This window comes from Ornithodoros turicata, chromosome 6, assembly GCF_037126465.1.
Source record: "Ornithodoros turicata isolate Travis chromosome 6, ASM3712646v1, whole genome shotgun sequence".
Taxonomy (NCBI): Eukaryota; Metazoa; Arthropoda; class Arachnida; order Ixodida; family Argasidae; genus Ornithodoros; species Ornithodoros turicata.
The window spans coordinates 764,981-781,291 of NC_088206.1; the positions used below are offsets into that span (position 1 = coordinate 764,981).

The 16,311-nt window shown below is 44.1% G+C and overlaps 2 protein-coding genes across 2 annotated transcripts; both read left to right on the forward strand.

Moving 5' to 3' along the window:
• The first annotated feature begins 7,760 nt into the window (after positions 1-7,760).
• LOC135398760 (NADH dehydrogenase [ubiquinone] 1 alpha subcomplex subunit 5-like) lies at positions 7,761-11,635 on the forward strand. Its single transcript, XM_064630193.1, has 5 exons — positions 7,761-7,956; positions 8,189-8,233; positions 10,742-10,858; positions 10,917-10,982; positions 11,460-11,635. The coding sequence occupies exons 1-5, from the start codon at positions 7,864-7,866 to the stop codon at positions 11,565-11,567; spliced, it is 429 nt and encodes a 142-aa protein (XP_064486263.1). The 5' UTR covers positions 7,761-7,863; the 3' UTR covers positions 11,568-11,635.
• A 1,035-nt stretch (positions 11,636-12,670) lies between these two features.
• Positions 12,671-15,467, forward strand: LOC135398758 (non-structural maintenance of chromosomes element 1 homolog). Its single transcript, XM_064630191.1, has 5 exons — positions 12,671-12,946; positions 13,010-13,224; positions 13,280-13,420; positions 13,475-13,591; positions 14,999-15,467. Exons 1-5 carry the CDS (start codon positions 12,832-12,834, stop codon positions 15,119-15,121), a joined length of 711 nt encoding a protein of 236 aa, XP_064486261.1. The 5' UTR covers positions 12,671-12,831; the 3' UTR covers positions 15,122-15,467.
• Positions 15,468-16,311: the final 844 nt, after the last annotated feature.

A 16,311-nucleotide genomic window follows, 5' to 3' on the forward strand; every position in this document is an offset into this window, starting at 1 on the left:
TTCATGCTTTGAGGACGTCACGCTGCATATTGTATCCGAAAGTGCACTAACAGAACACAAGCGCTTACTTCCAACAAGCCCAAACTTGTACGAAACTTGGAAGGAACCAAGGGAAGTCTCACACAGAGGATTCTCTCAGCTGGCTTCGTGAGAAAACTCCCACGAATACTTTGTGCAATGTGTTGGGGAGGTAAACATTGCTTCCAGCACCGTGCGTCGGAGATTTCCGGCGCACGTCAAAAGAACCCCAGGCAGAGGCGGATCTATAGAGAGGGGGGTGTCAGATCCTAGATCCTGTATCTACCATGCTGGCCAAGGCTGGACCCCCCTTTCAGAAAAATCATGGATCCGCCCCTGACCCCATGTGGTGGAAATTATCCGCAGTCCGCCACACAAATAGGCTGGCTCGCCTTACATGTAAATCTACTCCCAATTTGAATATATGTCGACGACGATGAATCGCCGGGGAACTCCAATATAGGACTCACTTCGCGACTGATGTGACTCCATCGAGAAAACAGCTAAACGAAAGCTTCTTCTCTCTCCGTCCGGCGTTTATTTGCGTGCACGTAGTCTCTGCTCCGCTGACGTCACCGAAAAGGTTTAATTAATGTATTTCGCTTCGTACGATCGGTTGGAAGAGATGCCTCGCCTTCCTGACAGGAACAGTTTTTCGCTTCCCAGCTTTCTCCTCCCGACCGTATCTACTCCGTAGCAGTCGTCCCGCGGATGCATGAGCTTCTGTTCGCCGAAAACTTGACGGAGTATCAATATTTCTAATTCATCGTCATCCAGACTAGAGGTCAGGAAACCAGAAATTCCGCCATTCGAAAGGCAAGTATTCAACAGCTCCCGTGGGTCTCTGTGTGGATCTATAGTTTGGTGATTTGTTCTGCCCTCAGCAACAGACATGTAGTACACAGATGCCATGCACATACTTAGCGTGTTTAGGTGTTGTACATAATGCGCTTCTATTTCCATTTACTTATTCTTGTGACTCTACAGAAGGGACATGAATGACACAATACTCATCATCTTCTCATTCTTTTATGACTAGAGCCCGGAAATTTAGGCACTAGAACGATCGATCAATCAATCAAAATATTTTATTTTATATAACAAACACACAAAGCTAAATGCGGGACTGCGAGGGCAGTCCTGTGATGCAGTCCCAAATAAATACGTGGTCCCAAAACACTGATAACATACAATAGCGCATCTTGAGGGAATAATTTAACAGCTACCTCTATGTCAAAAAAGCAGAGGGGTAAAAGAGAAAGAAGAATAGATAAATACCAAACATAGGTTCATTTATACCAAGGAACTCGTGCAAATGAGGAGAAATAAAAGATGAAAATGCTCAGCAACACTATACAAGCGTGACATACAAAGGAATTTCAATCGCTCTTTGAATAAAAACGTCTTCTTCAGCTTCCTGAATTCCACCGGCAACGAATTCCATATCTTAGATCCAATAAAAGTTAGCTCCTGTTTACCATAGCTTGTGCGCGGCAACGATATCCTAAGATACATATCGTCTCCTCTAAGGGAATGTGTGGAACTAAAGCGTGTTAAGCGGATAAAATAAGGAACATTAGAGTTACAAATAAGACGATGGGATAAAGAAATTGACCTTGTACGTAGTTAGAGTAAATACGTCCATGATTGACAGTAGTGAAAATGCCAAAGTTATTGACGTATCTGGTTGAATATTTAGTACTGTGCGTAGAGCGCGCTTTTCTAGGATTAAAAGCGGATGAAGAGTGGTACCATAGGTGAGCTCCTACACTTCTAGACCATTGCTGATATGTGAGTGTACAGCATTAAATGGAAATAGGCACACAATTAGGCCCTCAAAAACAGCAAAAAGAGGCACGTCAATCTGGTACACTCTTTCACTTTGTTGGTGCTTCGGAATGTTCGACCCATGAAAAAAGGCTACGGAACCGTACAAGCTTTGCCTCCTTCTATATGAATGCTGAAGCGGCCTATAGAGCCACGCGATACTGAATAGTACTTTTAGTTCTCCGCCCTCAAAGCTCTCGAAAGGCCAAAAATTGTGATCAAATATACATGAAACCCTTCTAGCAAACCAAGGTACTGAAGGAAACCGAACGAAAAAAAGGCGCAAACACGCAGAAACGAAAAGCAAAATGCAGCACTCAACACGGGACTGAAAGACGCATTCGCACTTGCACTTCTAAAAAAAGGCCGTTATGGCATCCAAAAATGTTCAAAAAGGCTACAATTCCATAGCGTCGATAAAAAGGCAAGCAACCCCGAAAATGTCGCATTTAGGCGTTTATAGGCGTTTTTAGGCACATGCCTAAAATTCTGGGCCCTATTTTTGACCCACTTCCTTTCTCGGCGCTTCTCATTATGTACGTATATCTTTCACTCTCTGTCATGACGCTTCAATAGTGTATGTCTGCACGCCCTAATACTGTTCATTTAAAGGTAAGAAGAAAAAAAAAAGGAAAGAAAAGGAAGAAAAAACGGCCGATAGTTATCGCGAAAGCGGGGGGGGGGGGGGTTCATATTTTCTATTTTTCCCCCTTTGTGTGTGTGTGTGTGGGGGGGGGAGTCTATTTATGGGAGTACCCGAATTTGTCGTGTGACGAATTGAATATCTCTCCGTTATTTTTCTGCATCAATATCAACATGAATAAAAAAAGGCTCCCGTCGCATGGTGGTTATAGGACGATCGCTTTGTACGCCGAGACTGGAAGGTGATGCGGGTTCGAATCCCCGTCTTAGGTTCTCCCTGGGTTTACCGGCAGACTTTCCACACGAAGTCGGCCCCACTCCTTCCTTGCTGTCCTTTCTCCATCTGTCCACGTCTGTACGCAGCTCATAGCCTCAGATGCTTCGCGGTGCTAACCGCCGAATTAAAAAAAATGTTCAGTTTCGTAAGCTGTACAAAACAGAGATATCCGTAATAACGTTTATCGGCGGAACATTTTTCTGCGAAAACAGCCCTGGCCTTTTTGTGTGTGTGTGTGTGCGAATAGCCTCCGCCAAAGCCTCCACTGGTATTCCTCGCCGAATGTTTTCTCTCTAACGTGAGCTTGGTGTCCGCGCTTTTATCCGTCAGAAGAATGCGTAGAAATCAGTGGCGTAGCCAGACCTCCAAGGTAGAGGGGGCTCGACACGAAAACTCCCCCCCCCCCCCCTCTTATGCTGTGTGCGACAACACACACATGCTTTGCACACTGCAAACGGCGGATGAAAAAAAAAAAAAGAAGCAATATAGTTTATTTGGACATCCACAATACGGTTACAATAGGGTGTCATGACCAATGAGGTGGTGCCACGAGATTTGAAGTATTTTGAAAATCTCATACTTTGAAAACCATTCAAGAGTGCCTTAGATAGACGCCATGAACTGCAAGAACTTTCGCGATCGTCACGCTGTCCCCCCATATATTATGTTCTCCTCGGATTTGCACGATTTGTGTGGGTCGGTCGGTGGCAGCCCCCCTGTCGCTACGCCACTGGTAGAAATGGATTCACCAGATTTCCTGGCAATGGCCGTCAACCATGTGTCGAAGTTGTATATAGGGGAGAAACTTTCTCTTGGTCTCAGCGGAGCGAGCAAGAAATCGATGAACGCTTCTTGAAAAGGGTGGATGAAGACGACTTTTGACTGAGCAGACAGATACAAACAAGTGTGGGCTCCTCATTCTTCTCTCGGGCACAAAATACCACCCACAAGCAGGAGCATATGTATAAGTGCAAGTTAATTCTGTACACATTGCGCTTTGTCGTTATCGAGGCTCCACTTATTTAACCTACACTCTTAAAAATGATGATGGTGGTGGTGGTGGTGGTGAAAGGGCTCGCCGTTGTCACAGAGGTGGACAATGTCACGACTGACGGGAATGTGCGTCCTGGGCCGACTTCTAAGGGGCCGACATATGTCTGAAAGCGCTCTTAAAAATGAACTTCACTCGCATAGCACGCTCATAGCCAACCAACCTCTTGAATGATATCGTTATCAGGACGAGAGGGTACGCCTTTTTTGTGACAATTATGAACAGCATAAGTGTCACAAAAAAAAAAAGCGTACGCCTCTCGTTTTCAGCAAATTAGGGCAGATAACGATATCATTCGAGGCTATGGTTGGCGAGGAGCGTGCTGTGCGGTCAAGTTCATTTTTAAGAGTGTAATCGTGCCACAAAAAAATAATAGTAATAGAAAGAAAAAAAGAACACGAAAACACTTTATGTGCGTTAAAATTGCACTAAAAAAAATTTCATATTTTTCGCACTGATTTTTATTGCGCTCGATGTCTCGAACAATGATATGCGGAACGCCTTCCTAAAGGAAAACAGCCGCCGAAGTGTCGTCCCTTTCTCTTCCTGCCATGGAGGAAGGAATAAAAGGTATTCGAGAGAAGTGAAAAGTGTGGTGACGTATGAACAGAGGGCGAATGGCCTTGCAAGGGTCACGTTACCCGAAAACGCCGACGAGGAGGTTCTCCGCACGCTACAATCACACCTCCGATTCCGAAACTATACAATACAGGAAACTGTAAAACCAAAACTGGGGGACTAGCAGTGACGTCACACATGACACGTTTTCTGGGGCCCCCTGTATATCACTGTATGTTGGTGTACGGTTCTAACTATCATTCCACGTTTGCAAAATAACGCACCTGCTGGGCAACATCGCTTTTCACTCATCAGTACAGTTTCTTCTGTGCAAACGTAATATTTTCGGCATCTCTGGTGTTTTTAAGTTAAAACTATCCGCAATTTTACTCACAAGTGACTGCTAACTCTGTTGCAGGCATATGTGCCGTAACTTAGTTATTGCAAAAAAAAAAAAAATCGTTTGGTGTGCACACTGCACAGCTCCCATGTGCGAAAAGAGAGTCACTTACATTAAAGGGATATTCGACCGAGAAAGTCCCAGTCCGGAACTGTGCACTGTGCACTCCAAATCGGATTTTGTGTAGCGTATAGCTTACGGTACACTCTTAGAAATGAACTTCACCGCATAGCACGCCTCTAGCTAACCACAATCTCGAATGAACAGCATTATGAACAGCATAAGTGTCACAAAAAAGGCGTACGCCTCCCGTTTTCGACAAATCAGGGCAGATAACGATATCATTTGAGATGATGGTTGGCTAGGAGCGTGCTATGCGGTGAAGTTCATTTTTAAGAGTGTACATATGGCGGCTACAGAGTTGCCAGTCACTTGTGCAGTAAAATTACGGAAACATTTCTTACAGTGTAGCCACAAAGATATTTGCTGAGTTGATGGCGACGTAGATTATATCCCTATTTTCGTCGGGAAGCGTCGGGAAAGCGGCTTCCGTGCTCCTGATGTAGAACGGACTCCGGGCCCCTCAAATAGTGACTACACTCTTAAGACCCTATATTTCGCAATCCTTACTGTCAGTAATTTTTTTATCGATGTAATGAGTACCATTGCAATAAGAATATTCCAAGTCAAACAAAATCTGCACCAACCAAATTTGTGTATAGATCATATACGATACATTATGCAGTGAAGGGTAAAACCAGTCACCCACAATGACTTGGGGAAGTTGAAAAAACGGTACATATTTTATACATCTAAGTACGCAGAAACGAGACAATTTACATTGAAAATCATTCCAAGTGAAATATGTGACAGCAATTTATCTCTCTGGTGAAGCAAAAGTGCAAGGTTGTGGCCTAGACTCGTCTGAAACAAAAACACGCCGTAAAATCTGCATTTCTCATTTCGGGATCTGCCCGCAAACTGCTGACGGTAAAAAGAAGTAATACAAAAACAGCAATGCTCACAGTAACACGTCGCACAATCGTGTTTGCTTATACTCTGTGTCGTTGGTCGAGGGATCGCCAGTAAAAAGAGAGAGAAATAAAAAGTGCAGCCACGTCGGGTGATCTGGGAAATCGGTTAACTTTCACTGGCAGAAAAATACCGCACAAAGGTTAAAAAAAAAAAAACACTGAAAGACTTCGGGAATTCCATCGAAGAACCACTAAAGTAAATGCATAGTGAATCGTCTGCGATACATGTCGAAACGTGACAGATAATAACAAAGGAAATAATGAGAAACTAAAACAGAAGTATGATATACTACTTTAAAAGATATGTGTAGCAAAATAGAGCCTTTAGATCGAGAGTAATAGCCAATGTTCGAGCAGCCTGTACACGGAACCTTTTATCTAACAAAAAAAGAAAAAAGAAATAAAGAAAAGACATTGGAGCTCTGTTGCACCACAGTGGAACACGACTGTTTGACAGCCTCACACGTTGCGGTATGTGTTAGTGGCGGCGATACTAAAGAGCCTCGCACGTATCTGCATGGTGGGCTCTGCCACCGAGACGCCCCAACTGAGGTGAAAGATGCTTTACAGGCGCCTTTGTGCAGCGTTTTGTTCAGCATGGAATAGGTTCCCCCTTAATGTGTCAAAATTCGGACGCTATCAGATGCCATTTCTGACTCGACGTACGCCCAGGAACCTTGTTGCACTAATTCGAACGACACCCGCGTATTTGACCACCATTACATTATGTAACATGGAGAGCATTTTGGGCGAGTCATAATAAGTCTCGATAGAGAAACCGTGGTGAGTTGAGGCTGACCACCGATTGAAATGGTCGCCACTAATGTGAACGCGCCTCCACGGAAATAGTCTCTCTTGAGTGGCCTTCATGTTACAGACTTACGAAGATTCGTTACCTTATCTACCGTTCGACGCTTAAATAAGAAAGCAAATACGAACATCTCGAGAAACATTCAACAGTGCACATCAGTGTTCGCCCCAAATGACGTCCCTCTCTATAGAAGCATTTTTAAAAGCTTCAATTGCACTTATTCTGCGCAATTTAGAGCGTGCGATTGCGGCGCTTTTATTGAGCTCGCGAGGTTCCTACGTTTTCGAACAAAAAGGTCCAAGCAGGAAATTATGAGAGGTCACAGATAGACAGATACATTTTACCTCGGATAATATATCTTCCTCGCGCGATAAAAATATGTAATGGAAAGAAGAAAAACGCCAAAAAGAGCAACGTTCAAATGCAAAACACAATTTCATTCACAAGACCGACTGCCACGCCAGTTCCCAAAAGCGGCCAGCACACCAAGTATACCTCAGCATGCAGCATAATTTTTTCGCAGAGGAATCAAATCGACCTTCAGTCACCTCAAAACTCCATTCTGAAGACCCACGATCGAAAATGGACGCACGCATTGCTCACGCTGGAAAATCCGCAATGCACTTGAATACACCGGGAGCATAATCGTAGCAAACGTACGCAAGAATCGCGCTGCGGCCTCAGAAATTGAGGAAGCCGAACATTCATGAAAGCGTATCATCCATTCACTCCAGCTTCGTAGGAAACGAACCGTTATAGTAAACCAAGTATGATCACTATAGCACATAAAAGCAGGAAAAAAACGTGACCCTCTGGTGAGAGGTCAAATCGAAGAGAGGATCCGTTCGATTTGTCTGATGCAGGAAACGGGCTCCATTCCCAGAGGAAACGTAGGGGAAAAGGGGAATCAGAAGGGAATCTTACCTCTATCACGAAAGTTTCTATTCTTCTCAAAAATCCTTAGCGAAACATGCGGTTCTTGGTCGTAATTTTCCTACTCTCTGGTCTCTTGTGCAAGATGCCTCCGCTCTTGACAGGTCCGCCTCGCAATCCGCCTCTAAAGAATGATAAGCAGACGACAGATTGGTGGCGTCATCTGTGATACATAAAAGATACCACGAGTGCTGCATCGCCGCATTGTCTTAATGGCTTTATTAAATAAAAGTCTAAATCTTCAGTACAACGCATTTGTTTGGCATTAAATTTACGGAAAGTTATAAACAGGCAACCATCAGGAAATTTCTTATGACCCGCGTCATTCTAGTGCCGAAAAGCGTCGCTAGTTGTATAAATTGCTTTGCTGCTGGTAAAGTAAACATGGCTGGTGTTACGAAGGTGGTAAGTATTTTGATGTCCCCAGTTCTTGACCTTGTGCTTCTGTTACACACATCGTATCTATTAGTGCTGCAAGACAGCGAGGCACGATTGTGAGGTAGATATTGGTGAGATGTTCAGGTGAATCCTAATGACATAGCGAGGGAAACGCAGGCATGTATCCAGGCAGGATTCAGAACAGCATCCTCGACAACTACACAGAATCAGTCATAGACGTGCATGTTATTTCTTTCAGACAACTGGTCTCACGGGCTTGGCCGTCGCCAAAAATCCCCATCATGTGAGTACGTTCCTAAGCTAAGCCTCCCATATACTGCCGCTGCTAGAAGTGTCGTTGGCATGGTTCAGCCGAAATATTTATGGCGAATATACCAATATTGCAATATTGACGGGGGGGGGGGGGGGGGGGAAGAGAGAGAGATTGAGAACTTCAGTTCGTGTCGACCAACTGCCCTCTAGCTTGAGCAAAGTCTCAATCATAGCAGAACGATTACAAGGCGAATGCGATCAGCCCGATGTACAAAACAGCATCCGCAAGAATCCAAGAACCGGTGATAACATATTCATCGTTACCCAACTGATGGAAATAGCCCAAGCTCAGCACAGAGCCCTCTTTTTGGCATTCCTCCACCTGCAAAAGGAATGTGCTACAGTGCCGCAGAACGGACTGTCTAGAAAAATGCAACTAATAAAGACCTCTGACTCCAGGACAGCTCTGATACAAGCCATGTGCAAGGACTGCACCAGCATATTTTTTCTCAGGGAAAGTAAAAATGGAGGTTGGCTTACGATAGGGATGCCCCCTCTTACCCATCCTATTTATTATCTTCATCAACGATCTCTTAGACGCACGTCGCACTACTACAAGATGAATACACCTCCGCACCCAAAAGACGGAAGGCTGCACGGAAGACACCCTCACCACAACAGTGGCTTTTGCAAATAAAATTGTTCTCATCACCAATAATGCGCAAGACATGCAAGATCTTCCAGACATTTGTTCTGAAAAAGGAAATGCCGACGGGTTATGCTTTAGTCGCGAAAAGTCAAACATCATGAACTTGGGCGCTTCTGCAGTGACCATCCCGTCTTTTCTCCTGCAAGATTTTGACGTCAAACGCACCGATCCATATGTTTACCTCGGTATCACGACTGAGAACAAAAATGACTATCCACAACAGCACTCTTTGGATGAGATTTATTAATCTCATTCGAAACGTGAACCAGAAGAAAGGCCAAATATGGCATTTGTATAGGCATTCTTGCCAACCATACGCAATTGGCAGACTGCTAAGGAAAACAAATGGCATTCTAGTTGCCAGATATGCTAACAATGTCACCTGCTTGAGTACAGAAGCTTTGGAACACTTGGAACGCCAGCAGTGGGACGTAAGCACATGGATTCTGCGAGGGTCTTTCACGACTCCAAACCCTGTGAACCAAGGAGAGATGGGTTGGTCAACCTTCGCTTTTCGGGAGACCCAATCGAAAACCTGATACCTGGGAAGAGTAAACCACAAATCAGACGACACCTTGACGGCCCGAATGTTCCTGTATGTCCGATACTCGGGCCTACACACCAGTTGGAGAAAGGGAATAAACCACATAGACCGGATTTACAGCAAAGGCACCAAACGACATACTGTCAAAAGCCAACTTCAGGGGAACAGCATCAATAAAAAAAGACACCTGGTCCTCTCCCACTATAACATGCACCTATACAGCTTAAATAAGGTTACACCAGCCCGTGAACTGTTCTATGAAGGGGACAGAGCCACTGGACTCCTTTTCCAGGCCTGTACGGAGTCCCTACTGATGAGAAAAAGACTTTCTGAGCTGATGGGGGGAAAATTCTTCAACCTGCCTTCTAATTGAAAAGGTCGAAGACATCAAACACTTGTTATCCTGCCCTACCCTCCACACAACTCCATCTCTGAGGCCAATCACATCCATCCTTGGCTTTGATTCATCGAGCTAGGACGTCGTTCTGGAAGCAAAGCGACTCTATATTAACCTGGACAAAAGCTTTGGGAAAAGATGCTACCAACACCTTAGTGACCCCTCCCATCCCCTGAAAGCAAAACTGACACAACAAGGATCCAGTCCAGCCATCAACAAAAAAGAACACGCATCCCATTGGTCAAGCCAACCCGACCCCAGTGACCCACCACGTTCAGTTGATCATTCTGCCTTCCTAAACATTTTCTTTCTTAATTTACGCATCTGTTTAGTTTTGCTCGTGGTATCCCAGGATACCTGCCCAGCTTCAAAAGGGATTAGGCAAGCCTGAACCTATAGTACAGCCCATGGTGTGTAACGAGTTTATGATAGCTGCATCAGTGTCCAGTTAGCCTTAAATAAATAAAATATGTCAATTTTCTTCCACCCGTAATCTATGGATTTCCGACTGTCTAGCCAAATCGCCATTCCATCAGCCGCAGTCCACCTTACGCAGTTTGTGCTGTTATCGCGAGAATATTTCTCTTGAACCGTAGCGTGCCATTTCCCCCGTTGATGAATAAAAAATATCAACGTGGACCATGCCATTCCTTGAGGGAACTGAGACGCAAAACACGACTGTACAGGACGAGGACGAATATGTGGCGCATTATGAATTGAGTTTCATAATACCTTTGGCCAGGTAACTAAAAATATTCTAAGACATCACATACCTGGAACAATTACTGCACCTTGATGGCTGTTGGGTATTGTGGCTTGGATTACCTTTGGTTGTGTTAGTTCTTTCATTTCTCTTCCTCTGTGTAACAAAAATATGATGCGCTTGCAGTCACTAAGCGTCCTGTATAACAAAATCCTGCGAGTCCTGCAGAACATGCCAGAGACTGCAGCCTATCGAAAGTACACGGAGCAAGTTGCAAAGGAGCGGCTGACACTCGTCGAATCGGTTAGTACGACCACATGGGTGAAAACTGCATTCTGTACTGCAAAACATTTGCTCCTAGGAAAAGGATGTTGCCAAGCTGGAACGAATGATAGGAGCAGGTCAGATCGAGCAGGTTATTGTACAGGTAAGGCGACATAATACTTACTGCGGTCGTGGACAGGAGATGTACCATCTTCAGATCACCCGCAGGCGACTCTTTGATGTGAAAGATTGTACTAAATTGTTTTGTAGTAAGGAAAATCAGCTTCAACTTCTGGCCTCAGTGCCGATTTACACTCTTCTAGTATCACTTTGTGTTATGCAGTAGCGTAGCCAGAAAAATATTTCGGGAGGGGTTTACATGAGGGAGAGGATTTCACCCTCATTTTCCTTCTCCCAAATGCATGACAGTGGGGGTATTGACTATCCCACTGGTGTCAGGCATGTAGAATACATACTTGGCCACCTTCCAGATAGTTAACGTGGGATGGCTCGTATTTGTCTTGATACGGTCGCAGTTATCCTGCAGCTTTTGAGGTACAAAACCGCTGCTCAAGGTGGTAGAGGAAAAATATTGACGATTCTCCAAAAGAAGTCCTTGCGGTGTTTGTTATATTCACAGGCTGAGAATGAACTAGTCCTGGCCAGACGCATGATGAGTTGGAAACCATGGGAACCACTGACCACCAAAGCCCCGGCCGACCAATGGACGTGGCCACCTGCTTCCTAGTTTCTTCTCCCAGTTCTTGTAATTAGATGAGAATATGTACATGAAATAAAGATATTCCTGCTGCACAATACTTTGAGGTATACAATGACAAGGCTTACAACAAAAAGTTTATTATCAGCATTGAGTCTTTAGGGACACCCGCTGAACTCATTGGCATCAGCATCTGATGATGACTTAGAATTGGCGAAGGAAAAAAAAAGCATAGATTCGTTGATTTCTGTTGCCGACAGTAGTGTATTTTGAACTTTATCTTGTACCTGCATTATTTTCCCGCAGCTCGAACAGTATGATTTATTGCAGGCATCTGAAAGCAACGAGATGCACGCGAGGACGCGCGCGCGACGTCTGTACGAGGACAATGTGGCGACAAGAGGGCGGACCGTTTTCCCGGCATCGAGGTGCGCCAGCCCTGAAGCAACGTCATGTAACGTCACGCGAGCCGACCGCCCCCAGCAGTAATGTGCTCCTCCTCCGGCCGAGCTGCCGATGTCCACAGGAAAATACTGAAAACTCAGAAAATACGTAGATTTCTAACGAAAGGGATTGACGTGTAGTTTCTCATTGTGCATTGCACCACGTACAGGACGGTTTTTTTTTTTTTTTTTTTTTTTTTCAGTTTCCTTACGGAGCGAACTGTCCCTTTAATGGGAGAGGGGTGACGCAAAGAACTCTCGCACCGGATGACGCCACTGGAAATTACGCCTGTTTCACGTACACACCATCCTACGACTTTGTTCACCTTTATGCGTTTGCTAGTTCCAGTCAAGCCTTACAGCATCACTGCTCACATCCCAACCTGTACATGGCGCCAGATTGATCCTTATTGGGTGGTGAAGCACACGGATAACTCAAACACATTTTGCTGGCGTGCGATAAACCGTAAGCCGACACACCTTTGACCGACACGCAAACAAGGAACACAGATGATATCATCACGATACCGTTTGGTGATACCGAAACCGAAAACATGGAGACGAAACAGCGAATACAGAGCCACCTAACACGATGGAAACACATAAACAATCTCACAAGGAGAGAAAGGTCCTTCTAAGACAATAACATATGCCCCATTTTTATTTTATAATGTCTTTCCAATTTTAGTAGGAGCTGGTGCTGGTGCCTGGTGCTGCCAGTGCTGCCTGCAAGCGTGCAACGTGCAAGTTGTCCACTCTCCATTTGCCACTTTGCAGGCGAAGCGGGGTTTTTGGAAACGGTGTGGTGGTGTGACAGTGTTACTTTCAACCCAGCAAGGTAAACTTGAAGTATGCACTGCTACGGAGACGAGCACAGGTTGTTCCTTCAGATTATGCTCAACCGAAAAATACTATCACTTTCCGAGTTAAAAACCATCATTACATTCTGCCACGAAACGTACAAAGGTGAGTTCTCGTCAGCGTAATACGCAGATGTATCGCGCTATAATTCTTCTGTCTTTGCATCAGCACCCTTCGATCTCGACCGTGATGCAGACGCTGTGAAAAAGTTCATTCACGACATGAATACAGAAATGACGCCGTTTCACATGAGAGTCAAGCACGGGGTGTCCGAAGATGACGGCGAGCACTATTACGCGCTAGTGAACCTCAAAGACGATGACCTCTCAAAAGCTGCCAGCAAGAAATACACAGAAAACGAAATCAAATTTTTGAAGAAGCTGGTACATGTTTATACTGTCTACCTGCTCGCTATGTGTCTGACTCCCGACATTCCAGGTGGAAAAAGTAGTGGATTCTCGTAACGGGACCGTCTCTTCGATCGAAGCCATCAACCTGACACACGGCATTGAACGTTTCAGTGCCAGCGACGCAGAATCTCTGATTGAACGGTTCATTCACGATAAATGCCTAACCGAGGTGAGCATTACCAAAGTTATTTGGCGGTAGGCAATACTTTTTCTGCTATTACAGGACCAAGGTCTGATTAGCTTGAGTACTTTGAGCATCATGGAAATGGAACCGTACTTGCAAAATCACTTTGGAAGCAGCTTAAGCAGGTGCCATGCATGCAAGCGCATTTGCATCAAGGTAAGTGCCAAACCTTCTGCATCGACGTAACACATTTTTCGTTTCACTTTATCATCTCAAAGGCACTTGAGCACATTACATGAGGAGAGCAAAATGGTGCAAATAATCACGGTAGAAGATAAACCTTGAGGCCAATGAAACAATACATGTGGCTTTGAAATGATGCAATCATTTCTTTTTAAAGATGTTTTTTAAAGGAGCGCTGAGATGCCCCCCCCCCCCCTTTCCGGCATAGCTGAAGCAGGTACAAACGGCGCGTGAGCTGAGAATAAAGAGACGCAGGAATAAAAGCACAGGGACTCCCCTACATCACGCGAGGATCATATTGTCCATCCGTGGCTGCTTTCTCCGGCAGTTTTTGTAAATTTGATTGTGCACTTATAATGCGCCAGAGAGTAAAAAAATATTTTGCATGGTGAGTCTCGGTGGAGAGCGGCGTAACGAATGAGACACAGTTTCTAGCCATGTGGAGTGTCATCTGATAGCTCCTCTTAATGTCTTTCTGGCAATCTTCTTCTAGTCCAAAAGAAGCTTCTAGTATTCAACTTTGTGTTGTCATTTTAACCATCACAATTACAATTAGAGATATCTATTGCTTAAAGGAACAATCATTTTGCCATTTGTTCTATGTAGATGCCAAAATTTTGCCCAGCAGAGAGATAAACAGGAAAAACGTAGCCAATTTTGGTTTTATGTTCCACAAGCTGCTTTACGGGTGGTTTGAGATGGAGATATTTTAGATGCGATAAAACAAAACATCCATCCCGAATCGGTGCGCTTCCACGTTCGGTTCAATGAAAACTGACTGACAGCTAAACTCCTGGCTGTTAAATTCAGTCGTAAATTATTTGTCTGCAAATTTCAATGAAAGGAGTGTGAGCACGCTTTATATTTGGAAGTAGAGATAGGGTGCTGGCAAGCTGATACTTCATCATGATGTAGGAAAACCGAGAGGGGACAACACACACAATGTCATCAGTGGATCCTTTGAGGATCTGTGCGTGTGATGTCCACCTTTTTTTTTTATTTGGGCTGTCGCTTTAACTTCCTGGAGACTTTCAATAAGTTTCAGTGTATTCTTTATGTTGGCAGAGTTATCCCGCTGTGTGAGATCTCCTATGATGCACATAGGGTAACGAGGAGTTCACTTTCGAGAGTTTGTTAAACATCTCTCTCTTTTTTCTAAACTAACAAACCAACTTTCTGGAGATCACACAGTGTTCATTTTCGAGGCAAGTGCAAACACATTGGATTGTTCCTGAACCTTCTTTTAGAAGTTTATGAGCGCAACATTTTAGGCAACTTTATCTGTAAAGCGCATCAACCGACAGGGGAATCCCTTACAGCAGAGCATAAAAAGTGCTCTTCTTTCATCTGCAGTCGACAACTGTTTGTTTCTCCTTTCAGGGTCAGACCTGTCAGGCAGAAGACTGTGAAGTGAAAATGCACTTCCACTGTGCTCAGAAATTATTTCACGGAGACACGACGGAGCACGGCTGCCCTGCCTGTGGAAATCGGTGGCGCTCGTGATCACTTTGATTGCATCTTTTTATGTGTTGCGGCTCGTGAAAGTAACGTCTGTTCTAAAAAAATGGGTCAAGGTGACAGGATTGTAGCATCAATGAACACAAATGAGGACTCACTTTTTTTATCATTTTAGAGATGGCATCTAGATAGAATTCCTGGAACATGTGTCAGTAAATTTTGTTTGTAATTGTTACGCATTGTACCTACACCCTTTCCTAGTCACTTTCCTGAGTAAAGCCCAGTTGTGCAGTGTCTACACCCAAAGTCATTTTGCTTCAGCTTGTTTTCCAGCACTCGTGAATGGTTCAAGTTCACTATGAAGTATTCATTAAACGTTTTTGCTCAACAAGTTTCTAAAATCATTTCATCAGAGTCTTATTATGAAGATGTTCGGAAGTGAACCGCATCTACGCTGAAGGAATTCCTCAATAAAAAGGGTATAATTTTTCCTCTGTCACTTTCCCACCCACACACACACAAATATATTTTTTGTTCCTTCGTAATTTGTATGTGGAGCAATTTTGACAAACTTGAATTCTTTATATAGAGAATGATTTTAATTAGAGAATTTTCAGAATGCAAGGAAGGTTCTGCGAATGCACTAATCCAGGAATCTTTCGAATCCTTTTAAAAAGCCAGGGGAAAAACACTTCTACTGAAAAGTGTTTTGAAGCAGAATTTGATGTATTCGTTTAATGAAAAACAAGATAAACAATAGTTCACTTTCAGGAGGAAGCATACCCATATACTTCTTAGATGTAATTTATAATTTACTCAACATGTTGTTCATCGACTACGGGAAATACACGAAGTCTCGAGTCTGAATTCTTTCCATGAAACTAGGACACAATAAAAAGCAAAACCACTTTACATTTCACTTGCAGTGAGTTCCTTTCTTAACTCTTTCAGTCCAAAGCAATGTAAACAAACAATCAAGACCCGCCGGCCAATCAAGCTTTGGTCGGCGGACTCCGGAGGCGCCAATGTTTTAGGGGTCGAATCTCGAATCCCTGCCTAGGATTCGAGGATAGTTGGATTCCTCTGGCTCCTACATGACGTAATATAAAATGCTGTGGGAATTGTAGTTGAAGTGTAAAAAGAAGAAAAAGAAAACATTGGGTTGAGCATTAGTTTTCCCCCTCCCCAGATACGTGCTTCGACAAAGAAATCGCCCCATTATATACCACTGCCCG